The following is a 19,170-nucleotide window of genomic DNA, read 5'->3' as shown; positions in this document are numbered from 1 at the left end:
TCCTTGCTTTGCTATCTCCCTCAGCATGCTATTTGAAGCTGCAGGAGTTTTGCTCAATGACTCGGTCACTCTACACAAATTCAAAGCTTTTATTGCCACAAAAAGTCTCTCCCTCAAGCCTAAAGGATAGGCATTAAACATCTCGCCAGATGGTATGATGATTGTAAACAAGAAAATCGGAGAAACAATGGCTGATACCAAGTAATTATCATCAGAGAAGTAGGTTCGTAAGACTGTTGTTCCAAAGCTTAAGAGATAACTGATCTTTCAATCCAGTGATTCTGAGATGTCTAAACATTCTCCTCCTCCAAATAATCCACCGAGTATTAAGCCAGTTGCCACACCAATCAAGGCAATACATATCTCTCAGGTACAACGCATCAAGGTAACTAATGACAAGGCTACTGAAAAGCACATTGAAAAAGTCAAGCTGATTGCTATTGCAGCTCCACCAAGGACAATCACAATGTCATCTAATCTTCCTCCTCCTTGTCCATATAAATTAATTGACATAACATATCCAATTAAGGCCACAAGGTCGGGACTGGACTCGATATTTTAAACCAAATTAGTTTCAAGGAAAGGAAAAGAAAATGTGACTGAAGTAATGGAAACTAAACCAGTGTCAGTATTTGAGACACAAATTGATCTTCTAACGGATAAATTGAATGAGTTTGCAGAAGAGAAAGTTAAGTTATTCAATGAATGGGTCGAGTTTAGGACATTTACCTTTGTGAAAAAACTGAATAAAAAAGCATGTGTTGGATAGATAAATAATAATAGAAAAATCAATGTTAAATCAAGTTAAAACAGTTGTTATTGCAGAAAAATAAGAGATTACTTGATAGATTTATTGCACATTTACAAGCTGTCCACAGTTTGTGCCGAATAGAGATGCAACTATAATCCAACCTGACCTATTGCTTTCGATGATATCTCGGAAATAAATCAACTAGAAATGGATCTTGTGTTGTTGCAAATGAAAGTCAATCAGTGGGAAAACGATAATCGACTGCTTGTGCCAGTGGAATCTCAAGAGAAAACCAAGAAGGTAATTGAATCTTCATCTCAGTCGACCTCTGGAAATGTATGTGAATCAGCCGTTCAAGACATTGTACCAGATGGTTCAATCAAGGCTAGTATTGAGCCTTCTTTCAATTAACCTCCATAAATTCTGACTTCTCTATCTCCCAAGGTTACAACATAATATTTTCTCCATCAGTTAAGGAAATTTCACTTGCGAATACTGACGAAGTTGTGCAATTTTGAAGAATGACCCAATAGTCACTGCAGAGAACCTTGCTGATCAGTTCTCTGTTTCAAATGATCATATTTCGAAAAAAATCCACAAAGTTAATGACCAGATTCCCTCGAATATTAATATTGTTGCTACTCAACTCACATATGTGCTTGACATTTTAAAGACCTGTGGTGTTGACAAAAAAGGGAAAATAAGTTAGTCAAGCAGTTAGAGTCAGTCAGGAAGGAAAAGAAGACACCAGATAATTCTAGCTTACTAGTTTAACCAACTTTATCATTATATATTCATTTAGATAAAATTCTAATATTTATTTTCAGTTCTCTAATAATATATAAATGTGTAGATTTTGTCAAACACCAAAAAAAATAAATTGGTAGATCAATTAAGTTTTGGTGGTTTAACAAAAGATGAGTATTTACTCTATTAATTTTTTTGAGATAATTAATTTAGAATTTAAATTTATAACATTTTTAAATATTTAAGTTTGTATTAATATCGTTTAAACTTAAAAAATTTGAAAATTTAAAAAATTATGACAAGTTATTATATTTTTTTCAGCATTTCAAATCATTATCAAAGCAAGCACAAGCATTGTCCCTCACCCTACTCCCAGGTGTCCGCAGCGGCGTGGCCAGAGCCCTAAGGTCGTAAATAGTCGTACGTTGCAGGGTTATTATGGTCATTCCAGCCTCCTGTCATCCGCGATTCCCCCATACGATTCACGTTTCAATTTACCAAACACCAAGCTTCGCCTCCCATCTCTCCGTCTCGTGAATTTTCCAATTTGTTCTTCGCGCTTACTGTCCTCTTGCACGATTCCTTTTTCTCTGTGGGATTGATTTTAAGATTACATGCTGGGAAATGCATTTTTCTTGCTAGTGATTGGTGTATTTTCGGATAGATTTCCCCTTTTCTCCGGCTGAATCGTGCGATCTGGGTGGGGGTCAAAGCCTTTTGATTGTCAAAAGTTTGATTTTCGGGCGCAGAGAACTCAGGTTCTGATTAGAATTTCAGGCTGTGTGTTTCTCTGATTAGATTCGACTGTTGGGAAGTTTTGTTTGGTTACCATTCGAATTAAGGTTTCTAGTTTTCTGAATGTGATTTTTTTTGTCTTTTGTTCTTCCTATACAGTTGTGTGGCGAATTAACTCTCATCACTGTATACGCTTGATTTTACTTTGTCGGTAAAAGCTATCGTTTGCGAGTTTGGATTTTGTTTTTGGTGATAGACGAGGAAGTTACAGTTATGCCCAGGAGTGCGAAGCACAAATCTCATAGACAGAGTAAACACAGTTCGAGGGATTATTCTGATCCTGAAGAGGATGTAAAGATGAAAGACAAAAGCTGTAAAGATGATAACTTGGTTAAGGTTAGCCGGGATTCAGCATATGGTGAGAAGCGCATAGGTTCATCCCAGATTAGAGAAGGGAAGGAAGTTGAAAATATAATCGAGCATGAGAATGGTGGGGCCTCTGAGAATTATTTTTCATCCAAACGGTGGAAAGAGAATTCTGATTTTGGTGTTGGTGGTGACAGGTGGAGTGGGAGTGATAACGAGATAGGGAAAAGTGACAGGGTTATGGTAAACGAAACAACTAAAATGGAAGCCTTGAAAGTGGAATCTAAATCAAACGAATTCAGCAATAAAGGTGACAATTCGAGGAACAAGAGTAAAAAGTATGAGAGTGGAAGTACGGAGAGAAAAACGTTAGTTTGGGATCTGTAGTTGTGGAGGAAGAGGAGGGTAAGAGTAAAACTGAGTCAAAAAGGAAGTCTGAGAGGGATTATTCTGTTCGAAAAGAAGGAAAGGAAAGTAAGGACAAGGATCGCAGTCAGGAGAAGGAGAAGGAGGAGAGGAACCGAGTGGACGAGGCAAAACTAGCAGATGTTGATGTTGCCAAGCGGACGGGGTTGCAGCAGGTGGATCTTATTGTAGAGAGACAGTTGAAACGGGTCCGAGAAAACTCTGGTAAGGTAACTTTTGTAGTGGCATGAACGTGTGATTGAAAACTCTGATTGTTGGTGTCCCATTATTGAATTTTATCCCTGTTATGTGCTTAGTTCTCGTGATAACATTAAGTGGGAACATGATTGGAACTTTAATTTTTCATTCTATACTTTTTCGTCGACTCCCGACATGGTAACTTTAACCACTATGTAATTTAGAAGATATGTTTGGTTATTTGATCTTTTTCTTGAATGAATGGGCTTTTTGAGCTCGTGTGTGTACTGTTGAGTTTCTGGAGCATATAGTTTTGGTGATTTGGTCCAATCCAAGTCCTTACCATAGATGAGCCTAGTATATTTAGATTTGCTTTGCAGACGAGTAACATCTTTTTTTCTTTTTCAAATTATGAATGAGCTTATAGTCGGGTGATTCTATCTGACATTGTTCTGTACTCTTCGGGTCCATTAGCTTCTGAAGATCTCGAAAGCCTCTTTTTTTTTTAACTTTCCTTTGGGGTGGGCCAAGTGCTGCAGTGTTGGGTACCTAATATTATGATGATATAGGACGGTCGTGTCAAAATTGATGAACTGGAAGCATGAGAAAAATTTATTTGGTTTCCACAAATCATTGCTCTTCTGTTGTCTTGACATATTCTTGCTCAATTGTTCATTTCTTTGTCACATTTTAAAATTGCTTTCTCAGGACTTAATTGGAGATTTCATTGCATTTTGGTCAAAAATATTATAATTTTTGCTTAATGGTAGATCTTTACTCTCGATTGACAGGCATATTTTGTTCTTGTCGCCATTTCTCCTTGTATATATGTACAATTCATGGCAGGAGAGTTTTTTTTTCTTATTCTTCCTGATTGTGGCCTGTTTCTTTGGAGAAGGTATCTTATAACCTGCCAACTGATTTATAATGACTTGTTCTGACTTCTGAGGCTCGAGAAAATCTCTTGCAATCCTTTATTATATATTTCGGGTTCATCAATCACAGGGTAATGGAAAAATGATTATTTGAAGGTGGTTGCTCCCTGCTGACAATTGATTTTTGTAGAAGCACTAACCCTGAAAAGGAGTTGGCAACATTGTAATTGTTAATTTCTTTTTCTTTCTTTTTTCAGATTTTCCTGTACGAGACGAGTCACGGAATTCTGAATTTGAGAAAGAACTAGAGAAGAGGACACGAAGGAGAAGAGAAGGTTCCAGTGATTGGGGTAAACATCATGATGCCTTTAAAGATGGTGAGGAGAGAGGATTCACATCAAGAACTGACCGTGTCAAGGATCTGAAATATAGAGATGAGAAGCACAAAGATGAAATTTATGCAGATAAATGTCATGAAGATAACCACAAAGATGATAGGCAAAGGGAAGAAAAATACCACAAAGAAACCAGCAAAGATAATAAATATCGGAGCGACAAGCACAGAACTGATGGTGAGAAAGATGGCAGGCGTCGAGAGGATAGACATCATGAAGATGATGATAAAGAAAATAGAAGTAAAGATGAAAGGCATCGAGAAGATGGAGAGAGAGATACCAAGTGGAGATATAACAAGTATAGGGAGGGCACTGAAAGAGACAGTCGAAATAGGGATGATAGACGTCATGAAGATGGTGAAAGGGATCGCAGACGCAGGGATGATCGATATCGTGAAGATGATAGCAAAAAGGGTAGACATGGAGATGAAAGATATTATGAAGATGGTGACAAAGATAGACGTGGGAGCAACAGTCATAAAGAAGATTCCAATAGAGATATTAGACACAAGGAAGAAAAGCACCGAGAAGATGTTGAAAGAGAGAGTCGGCATAACGATAGTAAGCAGGGAAGTGATTTTGATAGAGGGAAGAGTCTTAGAGAAGCAAAGTACAGGGATGAAAGAGCCACTAGAGATCGTTCTGTTGATAAATCTGACCTTAAGCAGTCAATTGATGATGTTTATGCTGATCATTCTAGAAAATCAAGTTCATACAATTATAGTCCAACCCATGATGAACGAACTGCTAGGAACAGAGGTGATCAGGGCATAAAGAGACCTAATGAAAAAGGGGATTATAATGACATTAAATCCCTAACTACCAATGGTCAAAGATTCGAAGCAGAAAAAGGTGGTTCAAGAATAGATTCAACCCCTAATAGGGGGCGGTCTGCATCTAGGAATGCTGATGTAGAGATTAATTCCAGCCATAGCAAACGGCGCAGTTCACCGAGCTCAAGTTCTCTAGCTCCAAGGGATCGCTACAGGTATGCAATAATAACATTTTGAAGGATATTTTTTAACTAAATGTGTCCGACATTTACAAAACTTTGGATGAATAGTAAGCATGAATTGCTCTTTCTTTATACTTTAATAATGTAACATGTCTGTTATCTTGAATGGAGTGGGTTATAATGTTGGTGTGCTCTCTGATTAGGTAGGATGCTGGCAGTAGAAGATGCTATCTTTGAAATTTTTGAATTGTGTTTTATGGAAAATAGATGGTTTAGTGATCAAGTTTATTCTCTGAGTAAGAACTTGGGGATAATCATAAGTTAATGAATAAAGGAAATTGATTTAAATTTTCATGCAAAAGCTGTTTTTCCACCATTTAAATCATTACATCTTAAAAGAAATATTGGCAAAAGCTCAATAGATTTTGAAACCTGTTATCGTATGTGTATGCTGCTCTTTTTTTGGAACTCTCAAGGATTCTTCAAATTTGTTAGCATGTATAAATTATAATGAATGTTTAAAGCAGCAACCTGCAGGCTGGGCACAATTCTTCTAACACAATAATTTGAAAGCCTTTAAAGTATTAACATGAATGGATGGATATTTTGGAGGATCAGATTCCCCAACTTGTTTTACTTCGTCCATCTAAGATATTGGCTTTCTGTGGTTTTCTCTGATGCCTCTATTAGCTGAATCAAATCTCATGATGCTTTGTTTTACATTGTTTCCATCTAAGATTATATATTTAATCTAATATTGGTGTATTTGTTTTGGTTTTATTTTTATTTTTATTGTCATGATGCTTACCTACCACTGATCCTTCTCTATGGTCCTTGTTGCAATGTCTCTTCTGCTTTCTTATGATTCTGAACTGTATTTTCTAAATAAGAAGGAAAAAGTTTGGTGTCTTTTTCTGTACTGGGTAGGTTTGTGGTGATGTTAAAACAGTGGTATTTTTATCCTTCTTAGTGAAGTTTTATGGGTTAGTTAGTGATGCATTGAATTGGTTCTGTATCGGTAGTAATGTTGTTCAGTGGTCTTTGGACCAATGGCTGAATTGATACTCTTCCCATCCTTGATTCCAACTTAGCATTTGATGTTAATTGCCCATTTTTTAACCCTACCACTTCAGAAATTTCTGGTTTTTGTAGTTCTTATAATTTGAAATTACTTTTATATTCTTTCCTGACGTTTTAGCCTATGCATCTCTTGAAAAAATTGTCATTATCTATACTGTCTGAGCAAACACATGTTTAGACATCCTTGTTATTTTCCTCAGACTCTCAAAGCAAGATGAGTCCAAGTACAGGGAATATGGTTATGAAGAAAGACATCAGCACAATTTAACTTCTACGAGAGATTATAATAGTGCTATTGGAGGATCTGAGAAGACTTCTTTGTCTTGGTCAAAGGAGAAACAAGTTCAAAAAGAAGATGGCCATTTAGGAGGTTTTGGTGAAAGATGTTTGAAATCAGATAGTCGCTCATCACCCACCCAATTTACAGAAAAATCTCCTCCAACCAGTATTGATCGGAGACAATTTAGTAGGTCTGATGTCAGGCGGAGTATTGATGTTGAAGAATCGACTCAGAGGAGTGGTGGTTCCCGAGATGTGAATGAATACTCTGGTAAGGAAGGTAGGGGACGGCATGAGTCGGTCATGGATATGTTTCCTGGCAATGAACTTTCACAAGCTGATGCTGATACTGTGTCCGGGTCTTCTCCTTTTATGAGAAACAGCCATCTATCTGGCAGTTCTAAGTCTTTTCCACCTCCTCCTCACTTTCGGACAGGGGTGGAAAGCCCATTGATAGGTTCTGGTGAAGACGAGAGTAGATTTAAGTCAAACAGTCGTCATAGAAGGAGTGGTGATCCTAACATGGGAAGAGCGCATGGAAATGCTTGGAGAGGTGTTCCAAGCTGGCCTTCTCCTGTTGTGAATGGCTTCATGCCTTTCCCTCATGCTCCTCCTCCTGTTCATTTTCATTCGATGATGCAGCCGTTTCAAACGCCATTGTTTGGCATCAGACCATCAGTGGACACAAACCATTCTGCTCCTTTCCATATGCGAAATACTGAAATATTTTCTGGCCCTGGACGCCCAATGGGATGGCGCAATCCTGTTGACGACCACTTTCCTCCGTTGCATGCTTGGGATGTACGTAATGCTTCCTTGAGGGATGAATCTCACATTTATGGAAGGCCAGGTTGGGACCATTCTAGAAACCTGCCTAATGGACAAGGATGGGATACAACTGGAGATTTGTGGAAGGGCCAAATAGAACTGCGAGTTTGGAGATGTCATCTTCTGAGCAAGAGAATAATTTTACACAGAATGCAGACGAAGTATCAGCTTCTCGGTCCATTCGGCCGGTGTGGAATGAACAAACTTTTCCTGGCCAGCAGGCAGAGATCAATGATGTCAATCAATCGAACTATGGCTCTGAAAATAATGCTGTTAAGACTCCCCAAATTATTCTAGAGGACACTGGTGATGCTGCTAATATATCAAAGAAGGATGATGTGCTGCTTTGCCATGTTTACCTTTCAAAGCTTGACATTTCTGCGGATCTTACTGAACCTGATTTATTGAATCAGTGCTCAGGATTCTGTAATATGGACCAGATCATTGTTTCTGATATAGATGATTCTAAAATATTGTTCATTGAGGTAAAATTGTATATCTAATGATGAACGCCATCATAGTGTTCTGCTCGGATTTTTTAATTTAAAATTTGATATATTTTCCTTTTTTGTATGACAGGAAGCTGGAGAAGCTAGAGTGGAATCTCACCAAATTTTGAGATATTTCCTGCCTACGCCGAAGGATGATTCTGTTTTCATGGTATAGTTTGGTGCATTTGTTATTGATGTAAATGCACACAGAATATCTTATCCACAGAAGATCATTATATAATAATGCTCATGTAAATTATTCATTTCACACATGCATTGATGACCCCTACTAGTGCAGAAAGGTGGACTCTGTCTTATGCAAGTTTATCACTGTAATAAAACAATAAGTTTGGTGCCAAATTTGTGTGCATATTTATCACGTAATAAATGCATGTAATTATGTTTTTCTATAAATCACGGCTAGTGCTTTCGGCCTCATCTGCTAGGAGGTGTCCACAGAAGGAAAAACCAATAGCTGAGCATCATTAGTTTCGTTGGATTGGTTTTGTTCTGCATAAATAATATAGTCACATATTCTTTTACTGACAAGCTGGGGGCAAAAGCAATTGTTTGTGGTACTCTCTTGGGAATATTTGCTCTCATATTGATTCTGTTGGGCAAAAGCAACTGTTTGTGGTACTCTCTGGGGAATATTTGTTCGCATATTTATTCTGTTGTTTGCCTTTGTTTGATCCATGTAATTTTTAAATTTTGCCAATATTTAAGACACTAATTCATTGTTTTTTTGCTAAAAGATATTTTTCCTTGTTCTGGCAATCTGGTTTGATACAAAGTGGAGCACATTTGATCTCGTTATTTTTTTGTATCCTTTGTTATCTTACTGATTTTGACCCTCATGTTCTAGAGAGCAATGTCTCTGTATGAAAGGCAGAAGGATAGCTTTGATAAAGTTGTGGCTGGGGAGAAATTCTCAATTCCTGAGTCCCATCAAGAGGGTCCGGACGCAGAAGACAATACAACCGAGAAGCAATCTTCTGTTGGTGACATTCTAAGTGCCGAGGATGGCCCTGCCCTTGTCAACACTGATGTATATGTTAATCCTATGAATACTTTGCTAAAAGTAGAAGGTTGCACTGAAGTCACCCATGAGAAGCCCATTCTACCAATTGCTGTTGCAATGGTAAAATCCGAAGAGCCAGTTTCCACTTTAGAGATCTTCAACATGCAGGTTGATCTGGCATCCGACCTTGTTCAGCAGGACCATATTGTTGAGGAGAAGCATTTGCCTGTGGGAAGCGACAATGGATTTGATACTAGTTTACCTGCAAACATGAAAAATGACGGTAACATTGAAGAACTGAATTTGGATGGTACTGAATGTGTTACTTTACTTAATTCTGATTTGTTTTCAGAGGTATCTGAGGGAATGATGCCAGAGTCTTTGGTGTCTGGGTCAGTAAATTTAAGTCGGATACATCATTCTCCAGAAAGTACACATTGAGACGATTTATATTCTTATGTTTTTGAACTGCGTATCCTATTTTCTTACCGTATCATCTCTTCTCTTGTTGTTTATTTACTTCAATAAATATTACTTTCATGTTCTGTACTATTGTTTTGTCAAAGTTTCTCTGGTTATAAGGGAAACCAAGTTCCCTTGGTTTCAATCTCTTACTTGGACTGAAATCCGAAACAATCGGCGCTGAATGTCACCATCTCCCATCTCCTTCAGAATGTTGATCGTCGAAGTTCTTGTTGATATCAGGTACGTTCTTCAAAAATCATTTCATAAGTTGGTCTATTTTTTCTTCTGTATTGGGGGGACTTGGGTTGGCTGGATTCGAGGACAGGGACAAGTTGTATATTACTTATAATCTTCACGTTAAAATTCAATAAAGATCTTGCATTCCGCCGTTTTAAAGAACCAACTCATCAAAATGTGGGGAAAAATTCATCAAGAATATGTAGAAAAAATACTTCAAAACATAGTACAATCAGCATACGTTCATCTGATATAATGTTCATGTTTAGTTGTAGATTTCAAATCGAGAAATTTCAAATTCATTATTAATTTTTATATTTCGAATATCATAGAATTTTATAAATTTTTAATCTTTTTATTCATATTTAGATCATTTTTGTTTTATTAAGTCGTTATTCAAATGACAACTTTAGTTTCTTCCCATAAATATTGTGAGTGGTAGATTGGTTAATTAGCTATTGCCATAAATAAGTACGGTTAACATCATTCATTAATTGGTTATCTTACTTTACGACCTCGTACACAAATATTTGCCGCTCATTGTTTCCAAATTTTGAAATCCTAATCCTTTGGTTTATTTCCATGAATCCAGTTTTTAGTGCACAAAATAAAATGATCATTTTTAATAATTTTCTAAGAAATATGTTCTTACCAAATTTTATATTCATGTTATAGCTTAACTAAATACATGACATCCCAAAAATTTAACTATTATGCTCTAATCATCGTTTTCACAAATATAATTTAATTATATGTATTACTGACCATTTTTATTTATAATAATCAATCAATGCAATTGTCAAACATGTGATTAATTATTATTAATATCCACTTACTCTTATTATTATTATTACTATTATTTTAAAAATATATATACACACACACACATATATATACATTTTTATGGCCGTAATGGTGTTACAAAACTGAGTTAAAATATCGATTATGTTTTAGATATAAATTTTTTTTAAAAAAATAATAATAACAAGAGTAAGTGATAATATTCACTTTAGTTTCGTCTCAAGTCTTCGCATTCTCTCAAAGCTACTTGGCAAATACGAGTCAATTTTTAATCAGCAATTCTCCATGATTCTTCACAAATTCCCAACTTCTTATCAGCACCCTCTGCTGCTTCAATTAAAGCAGGCAAGAGTGGAGAAGAAGCCCATCAAAGAGAATACAACGTAGTCCGAACAAAATGCCCTGTTTAATATCAAGTAAAGCCCTTTGGTGGCGTTCGACGATGGTAGAGTTAAGAGTGGAAAACATTAAAATTTCCTCACTGAAAAAAAAACCCCTTTGGTGGCCTGTCTTCGAATTGCACTTTCATGCTTAAACTAAACAGAATAAAATATGTACCAGGTTATAACTTATAACGAAACTGATTTAAGAACACACTAATGTAACCATGTCTTCGGAAGAATACAAAGTGTATTGCCGCTCAAAGCAATAATACGAGCCATATTAAAGAAACACACTCAAAATTCAGCAGTGTCGATTCATATTTGGAACACAAAATATTTTATGTGGAGAGTCAGTGAGTCCATCTAAGACGCAAGACAATTCAAAATATTTGCTTTCAGTTAATATGGGTGGGAAAAGCGAACTTCATTCAAAGTCAGCGATGGCTGTTGAAAATAATCCATGAGTCTCCCTGTATAAGCAATGCTCTGCTCGAGGGTCAGACACAGCCACCCAACTGTCCAAATAGAGAACAACCGATTAACAATTGGGATCTGGAAACAGAAAAGATACTAAAGTCTTAAAAACACATTTTATTTGAGAAAAGATGACCAAAACATGATTTATCAGCTGTCGAGACCAATACCACACTTGCTCAGGAGTCAGGGGAAGTGGTATGTGGGATGATTCTTTTCCTCTGCGATTCTCTCTTTTATCATTTATGATATCTCACAAAAAAATTGACATTTTGTAGTACAGGGGTGTAAGGCACATTAAAACGCATAGGTACCGTTGAGTCTAGGCAAAAGATATTAGGCGATGCTAACACTTATGCAAGTGAGACACTAAAGAATAACAAGTTAAAATTTAAAATTTTGTAAGAATTTCACCAAATATCATCCAGCACATGCATTACAGGCTATTGAATGACGTCAGACAAATATTCATCATTATGTAAGCAAAAATGAACAATTATCACCTATTTTTCAACTTGGATCCACCATCGCTACATTATACATGCACTTTAAAAGCGCTTTGGAGCAAGGCTCGTGCTTTCTTGCCAAGGCACATGCTTTATCAAATAGTTGCACCTTGGTTTATATCTATGTGCAAAGATTGAGTCTATTTGCAAACCTTGTTGGCTTTCAATGATTATTGTATTGATTAGGGCTGAAAGTAATTGAAATCGATCAAAACGCTCTAAAAAGTAACTTAACACGAGCATTCAAGCCATGCTCATATAGGACCTCAAACATATGCAACTCTTCAGAACAGCTTCGATATAACACAGATTTAAAAAAATGTCAAACAGAACACCAAGCATTAATATATACACTTAAGGAAACAAATAAATAGTGGACTAGAAATGGACAACTAAATTATTTAAGGCCCAGGAAAAAACTACATAAATAGCAGGTCACAAATAACTAAAGATGAAAAACAAAATCATCAACCTCAATTTTCAAATCAGTCGTTCTTACATACCATGATAATTTCAATCTCCTCTTGAGACACCGGAGTCCTTTTTGGTTGATCAGAAGCCTTTCCTCCCACAGACATGTTGGACGGAGACCTTGAGAAAAATGCCTTCCCAACAGCTTCATTTGTAGCCGTCTCTTGATGGTGGGATGCTGCTGTTTAGATAGGATGGATCAAGAATATTTGAAAAAGAGTCGAACACTCAACTGCTTGGCATCAATTAAATATACAAACATAAACTAAACACCAAGACTGTATGCAACACGTAGTTGATGAATCTTGTCATGTATTTCCCAGTCAATTAACAGAAACTATTGGCGACAGCTACACGAGATTTGTTTCCTGCGGAGACAACGTGGGAGGACGCGATTCACGAAATCAAAATCACAGGCATCTCTGTAATTTCGACTAGAGAATTTAGGGTTTGATATTAATCAAATTAAAGATCACACAGGGACAATTACGTCAGGGACGGCCACATAAGAACATAGATTAAGAAGAGGCAAATATCAATCACATCATAAACATCTAATTCACCAAGAAGGAAACAAATTCAGGCGGCAAGAGCATTACCAGGAGCTTTGGGGTGCCGCTGAGGGAACTTGATGCGTGGAATCCTCTTCATCGCCTGCCCTGCGCCGCCCATTTTGAAAACTGTGCGCTCTTGAACCTGAAGAATCTCGTGAAAGAAGAGTGGCTGAAATTTTCTGTGAACTTTGTTGATTTGAAAGATGTTATTTTGTTCTACTAATATAAATTCTACTTTATTGCAAAACTATTCTTATATCAATTTATTTATCAGATCAAATCCGAACATCCAAACATAACATTATTATTTTTCAAATCAAATTCATCGATCCAAACATAAAATTAATATTTCATCATGTTTTAGACTTAGCTAAATGAATCCAACTCGGAATAAAATATTAAATGAATTAGAATTCGAAATAAAATTTTGAACGAATCGAGTTCAAAGCAAAATTTTGTATTTGAACAGAAGTTGGAACAAATTTTTATTGGTTTAATTTTATTGTTTAGAGTTTGAGTAAACTGTCGACCAATAATAAACTCAAAGTTGCTTGTCAATCCATGTGTGAGCAATTGTGTGTGCTCAGACCCTCTTTCTTCTAGTTTTTTTGTTTTGAGATCAGAACAATAACTACGGTGAAATGTTGTTTATCGGACTGAATTAAGTTATCAAAAATTGTATATATGGATTTAAATAATCTTTTTTCTTTGAGCTAGCTTTTGGATTGAGTTAAATTCAAATCTCAATCTTAACATGGTATCAGAGAAAGGTTCTGATTGTCCTATGAGCTACCGATGTATATTTCATACTCATTCATAAGCATGAGGAGTGTGTTAAATATCTTACATCGATTAGAGTAAGTCTTTAAAAGTCGTATGTATAAATTTGACAATCAATCTCTTTAAGTTCCGAAATTACCGGATAAATCTCGCATTTTTGTAAATATTGTTTTCTCAAAGCCGCCCTCCATCTCTCCACAAGAACTGACTCCTCGTTTACCGTCGAAAAAGTGAAAACTCAAAGCAGGTAGATTTTTTTCCTTTAGATGATAATTATTGGATAAATCTGTTGGTAGGTATTCTTTTTTTTTTTTTTGAATTCTCGGGATAGAAATGAGTGAACTAAATAGCTACGAGAAAATAGTCGAGACAAGATTTTGACTTTTTTTCCTTAAAATGATGTTGCCTCACCCCGGTGCTCACGGTTGTTGGCAATTCGTTTCCCAAAATACGACGACTAAGACTTCAAAATAGTAGCACTACAAATTTTAAAATCACATGAACTTGAAATGTTTAGAACGCTATCACGATGATATGCAAAATTTCTAATTTCGAATCATAAGCGTTAAACTTAAAAATTTAATTCCAAGAGTTTAAATATTGCAAAACTTAGATTTAAGCACAAATACTTAATAAAACTCAAAATTAGAAGACAACTCTCGAATTTAATTTCAAAGTTCGAATTTAAGCGTCTAAGTTTAGAAAACTCAAATTCAAGATTTTATATCTTGAAATTTTGAACTTTAAGTGTTAGTGCTTAAAAATCGCGGAAAATGCTATGTGCACATAATGGGTTACATAGAGGCTTACATGTAATTATTAATTAATTATTAAATTACAATTAAAACCCTCACCCTAAATTGATAGACTACACATTCCATTAATTATTTCTTCTCCTATCTCAGCCCTCACTCCAAATCGATTGACCGTATCTTTCTTCTCCTCTCCCAACCCTCGCTTCCAAATCCATATGCGGTAAAGACGAAGAAAAAATCGAGATCATAGAAATATTCTATTGCTTATCGAGACGACTGTCTATTCTCTCTGTTTTACATCTTTATTACTGTAAATTAAGGTTAGTTTTTTTCTTCCAATTTGTTGTTTCGTTTGTTTTGGATGTAGATTCGTAAAAGAGATTGTAGATTGTTTCGTTTGTTTTGGATGTTGTTTCTAATCCCTATTCTTCTCCGTCTAAAATAAATTATAATAATAATCACAATTGTAACTAATAATATCAGTCGGCCCAAATTATTCAAAAGTTCTAGCTTTGTTTGCTCTGTTTGGTGTTAATAAGACGTTGGCTCCTAGTATATCGAAGTTGGTGTTTGTCAGGGCAGAACTAGGAATGTCGTCGAGAGGTGAATGTTTGATTGAGCTTCTTTTGGGGTTGGAAAGCTTGATTAACTTTGAAGGTTGAATATTTCCTTTGATGTGATGGCTGTGGAGCTAATGTTAAGAAGTTTCTTACATCTTGTAAATAATTATGATTGCCTTCGACAGTCCTTTGGGAAAAAGTATTGTTCATTGTGAAAAGTTATCTGTTTGTTATTCAAACTTAACTTCTACAACAAGAACGAAAACTGTTTATTCAGCATTCATATTTTTATTCATTTCTTAATTCTTAATTCAACCTCCTTTCATGAGGAATGTTGCCAACGAGAATCAGCTGTAGCAGGAATAAAAAAAAGTTTTAAATTTTATTATTTTAGAATATATGTGTGTGTGTATATTCTAAAAAATTAATAAAATATACCGAAGAACAAGATAGTTATTATACATTCCATTATAATATCTTCCCATTATATTTGGCTCCTTCTCCTTGCATTTACAGGACCCATATCCGACGAAGCTCTCTAATGTCTGACCCAGGTAATTGAATATCTCACATCTCATTTATGCTACATTTTTACATATTTAAATTTGAAATAATAACATAAATAAAAAAAAGAATTTGTTTAACCCTCTGCAACCATCATTTATTAAAGAATATTTATAAGAATTTGATGCATGTTTTGTGTAGGTACTTTAAATTCATAAAATGGTGTTTTGGTGAATGTTGCACCTTTGTTTGCAGAAAAAAGTGAGACTGAGCCAAAGGTTGGAATGAAATTTAAAAGTGAGAATGAAGTTTTTGAATTTTACAAGAAGTATGCATATCATGTTGGTTTTCCAGTTAGAAAAAGAACTTCACAGAAAAATAACGAAGGGGTTGTTACGTACGTTGCATTCACATGTAGCCGAGAAGGTCGTAAAAGTAGTAATACAAGCACTACACTGAAGCCCCAACCAACAAGTCAAACTGGTTGTAAAGCTAGGTTGTCAGCTTGTTCAGATACTGCAGGAGTATGGAGCATTACCAGTGTTCATCTCGAGCACAATCACCAAACTAGTCCATCCAAATCCAGAGTATTTCGATGCTATCGTCAATTGGATGTTCACGTGAAACGACAACTAGAGGTGAATGATATAGCAGGTATTCCTCTCCATAAAAGTTATAACTCAGTTGTCGTTGAAGCAGGTGGATATGAGAAGATGACTTTCATTGAAAAAGATTGTCGAAATTATATTGATAAGGTCAGAAAATTAAGACTTGGAGAAGGAGATGCAGCTGCTATTCAAGCTTATTTCTCCAAAATGCAGTCATTTTCTCCTGGTTTTTTCTTTAGCTTTGATTTGGATGATGAGGGTCGATTAAAAAATGTATTTTGGGCATATAATAGATGTAGACAAGCTTATAAGGAATTTGGAGATGTAGTAACTTTTGATACAACATACTTAACTAACAAGTACGACATGCCATTTGCTCCTTTCGTCGGTGTAAATCATCATGGACACTCGACACTACTTGGGTGTGGTCTACTTTCTAATGAAGATACAGAGACATTTGTCTGGTTGTTTAGGATATGGCTAGAGTGCATGGAATTTGAAGCACCTCAAGGGATAATCACTGATCAAGACAGGGCAATTCAGAATGCCATAGAAGTTGTATTTCCTAAATCAAAACATAGGTGGTGTTTATGGCATATACTTAAGAAATTACCTGAAAAATTTGGATATCATTGTCAAAAGGCTTCAATACTCTCGTCTGTACATAAATTGGTATATGAATCACAAAGTGCAGATGAGTTCGAACAGGGTTGGTTTTCTATGCTTGATATGTATGAATTGAAAAATAATGATTGGTTGATCGGGCTTTTTAGAGAGAGAAGTCGTTGGGTTCCATGTTTTCTCAAAACATCATTTTGGGCCGGAATGTCAACAACCCAACGGAGTGAGGGTATGAATGCTTTTTTTGATGGGTATGTCCATTCAAAAACATCTTTAAAACAGTTTGTGGAGCAATATGAGCGAGCTCTGAGGAGTAAAATTGAGAAAGAGTTTCAAGCCGATTTTAAATCCTTCTCCCAGATGGTCCCTTGTGTTACTCGATTTGATTTGGAGAGGCAATTTCAAAGTGCTTTTACAATTGTAAAATTTAAAGAATTTCAACAAGAATTGACAGGAAAGATGTATTGTGACATTGAATCTAGTGATGAGGGGTCTTTCAGTACGAGATATGTTGTTACAGAAGATTTTACAGTACATGAGAGAGTTAAGGAAAAAAAGTTTGAAATTATTTTTGAGAGAGATAAATGCACATTTTCTTGTAGTTGTCATTTATTTGAGTTCAGGGGAATAATTTGTAGGCATGCTATTGCAGTTTTAATCCGTAACAAATTGTCGACAGTTCCTGAGCAATATATACTTCGACGTTGGAGGAAAGATGTGAGTAGATTGTATATGAGAGTGAAGATCAATTATAATGGATGGATAACTACTCCTGGTCAATTAAATTATGAGAAGTTGTGCAAAGAATTTTCAGATGTTGCAAATTTGGCTGCAGATAATGATGATGAAACTCAAAAGCTTCTCGAGTGGATTGAAACTAAAGCAAGTGATCTTGCTATATCAAAGTTGGGATCAGGTTGTGGTCGTAATTTGATATCACAACTGAGCATGCAAGTAGATCATGTTGATGATGCAACCCAAGTTTCTACTTGCAAAGTTCTTGACCCAAAGTACACTAAAACAAAAGGAGCCCCTAAGAAGCTTCGAAAGAAAGGTCCATTGGAGAAGTTTTCTAAGAAATCGAAGGTACGATATATTCATAATACTTCTTTAATTAAGTCGCATCAATAGCTTGCATTTTATTCATACATATGTTGTTTTTGTAGGTATCAATGATATCAAGCAAAGAAAAAAATTCTCAACCAAAAAAAATTCAATCCAGTAATGTGTTTATACAACCACCTGATCAAAATGCTGTGATGACTCCGCTCTCTTTCTCACAACAATTAATGGTACGATATTATGTTTTTCATGTTTCATGTTGCTAATCACTCACACACACACATATGTTTGTTTCTTATATTTGCATAATAATTATAGGGTGTTCATCACCATCCTTGGAATATCGATTACGGAGTACATTTAGTATCCAACTACGGAGGTGATCAAGCATCGACAACACCATGCTCGTCAAGATGGAGTTCGAATGATGATGAAGTGATCGGATCTATGGGTGTAATAAATTATGAAGCAAGTTAATTGGACATGCAATTAGATGTACTTGAATTTAGATTATTTTTTACAAGTTAGAAGACTCTGGATTTGAAATGAATATGAAATTTCATATTGCTTCAACGCAATTTAATGTGTTATGGTTTTTATGTTCATTTCATGGAAACTCTATTAGTACATTGTATGTTTTCATTAAGAGATCATAATATTTCACATCAAATTTTGAAATTTTTACCTACAAATTTTTACCTACAATTCATATAAAATTTATTGTTTTCATGTAGCTCAACTTGATAGGGCAAGTACAAAAAATTGTAGGTAAAAAATAAATTTGGGATGTTATCATATCGTCATGTAACTGAAATAATTCTCCTATTGTCATGAAATTTTGTCTAATTCTAATTTTGGCAATATAATAATTTATTATTGTAGTTACAATCATTAATTTTTTTAATTTTAAAAATCATTACTATTAATTTTTTATATGATTTATTAAATATTGAAAAATATAATATTTATCAAAATATATTTTTTTTAAAAAAATTGTATGATAAATCTCAGGACTTGCATTAAAAAAAACAATTTAATATTATTGATAGGAGAAGAAATAATGAATGGAATGTGTAGTCTATTAATTTAGGATGAGGGTTTAATTGTAATTTAATAATTAATTAATAATTACATGTAAGCCTCTATGTAACCCATTATGTACACATAGCATTACTCAAAAATCGCATATAGAACTAAACTTAGAGAGAAATGAGAAGAAGAAAAATTAATGTATTGAATGCAAATGAAGGAGCGATGAAAAGT

The 19,170-nt window shown here is 35.3% G+C and overlaps 3 protein-coding genes and 2 long non-coding RNA genes across 5 annotated transcripts; 4 read left to right on the top strand and 1 right to left on the bottom strand.

Moving 5' to 3' along the window:
* The first annotated feature begins 958 nt into the window (after nt 1–958).
* LOC140815605 (uncharacterized) lies at nt 959–8,274 on the top strand. Its single transcript, XM_073174681.1, has 7 exons — nt 959–1,135; nt 1,820–1,905; nt 2,452–2,842; nt 2,947–3,229; nt 4,335–5,460; nt 6,708–8,099; nt 8,194–8,274. The coding sequence occupies exons 1-6, from the start codon at nt 959–961 to the stop codon at nt 7,909–7,911; spliced, it is 3,267 nt and encodes a 1,088-aa protein (XP_073030782.1). The 3' UTR covers nt 7,912–8,099; nt 8,194–8,274.
* A 2,917-nt stretch (nt 8,275–11,191) lies between these two features.
* Nucleotides 11,192–13,257, bottom strand: LOC140815114 (uncharacterized). The gene is made up of 3 exons (XM_073174226.1): nt 13,063–13,257; nt 12,496–12,644; nt 11,192–11,564 (listed from the first exon to the last, which is right to left on the bottom strand). Exons 1-3 carry the CDS (start codon nt 13,133–13,135, stop codon nt 11,412–11,414), a joined length of 375 nt encoding a protein of 124 aa, XP_073030327.1. The 5' UTR covers nt 13,136–13,257; the 3' UTR covers nt 11,192–11,411.
* On the top strand, nt 11,571–12,339 carry LOC140815115 (uncharacterized). Its single transcript, XR_012114259.1, has 2 exons — nt 11,571–11,760; nt 11,797–12,339. It is a non-coding gene; the product is annotated as an uncharacterized lncRNA (long non-coding RNA).
* A 2,396-nt stretch (nt 13,258–15,653) lies between the features above and the next one.
* LOC140815604 (protein FAR1-RELATED SEQUENCE 5-like) lies at nt 15,654–17,483 on the top strand. Its single transcript, XM_073174680.1, has 3 exons — nt 15,654–15,666; nt 15,872–17,376; nt 17,469–17,483. Exons 1-3 carry the CDS (start codon nt 15,654–15,656, stop codon nt 17,481–17,483), a joined length of 1,533 nt encoding a protein of 510 aa, XP_073030781.1.
* Nucleotides 17,484–17,696: 213 nt separating this feature from the next.
* Nucleotides 17,697–18,471, top strand: LOC140813497 (uncharacterized). Its single transcript, XR_012113962.1, has 3 exons — nt 17,697–17,931; nt 18,012–18,137; nt 18,226–18,471. It is a non-coding gene; the product is annotated as an uncharacterized lncRNA (long non-coding RNA).
* Nucleotides 18,472–19,170: the final 699 nt, after the last annotated feature.

The sequence above is a fragment of the Primulina eburnea genome, chromosome 15 (genome assembly GCF_022965805.1).
Source record: "Primulina eburnea isolate SZY01 chromosome 15, ASM2296580v1, whole genome shotgun sequence".
Classification (NCBI taxonomy): domain Eukaryota; kingdom Viridiplantae; phylum Streptophyta; class Magnoliopsida; order Lamiales; family Gesneriaceae; genus Primulina; species Primulina eburnea.
The sequence above is the reverse complement of the archived record's forward strand: the minus strand, read 5'-3'. Positions and strand labels throughout refer to the sequence as shown.

What these genes read in the sequence shown, in the direction of transcription:
- LOC140815605 (XM_073174681.1), top strand. Translation starts at nt 959, where the DNA reads ATGGATCTTGTGTTGTTGCAAATGAAAGTCAATCAGTGGGAAAACGAT. An exon ending in TACCAGATGGTTCAATCAAG is followed by an intron (nt 1,136 to 1,819) that starts GCTAGTATTGAG and finishes TATTTTTTTCAG; the next exon opens with CATTTCAAATCATTATCAAA. An exon ending in ACGGGTCCGAGAAAACTCTG is followed by an intron (nt 3,230 to 4,334) that starts GTAAGGTAACTT and finishes TTCTTTTTTCAG; the next exon opens with ATTTTCCTGTACGAGACGAG.
- LOC140815114 (XM_073174226.1), bottom strand. Translation starts at nt 13,135, where the DNA reads ATGGGCGGCGCAGGGCAGGCGATGAAGAGGATTCCACGCATCAAGTTC. An exon ending in GCGGCACCCCAAAGCTCCTG is followed by an intron (nt 12,645 to 13,062) that starts GTAATGCTCTTG and finishes CTATCTAAACAG; the next exon opens with CAGCATCCCACCATCAAGAG. An exon ending in AGGAGATTGAAATTATCATG is followed by an intron (nt 11,565 to 12,495) that starts GTATGTAAGAAC and finishes TTCTGTTTCCAG; the next exon opens with ATCCCAATTGTTAATCGGTT.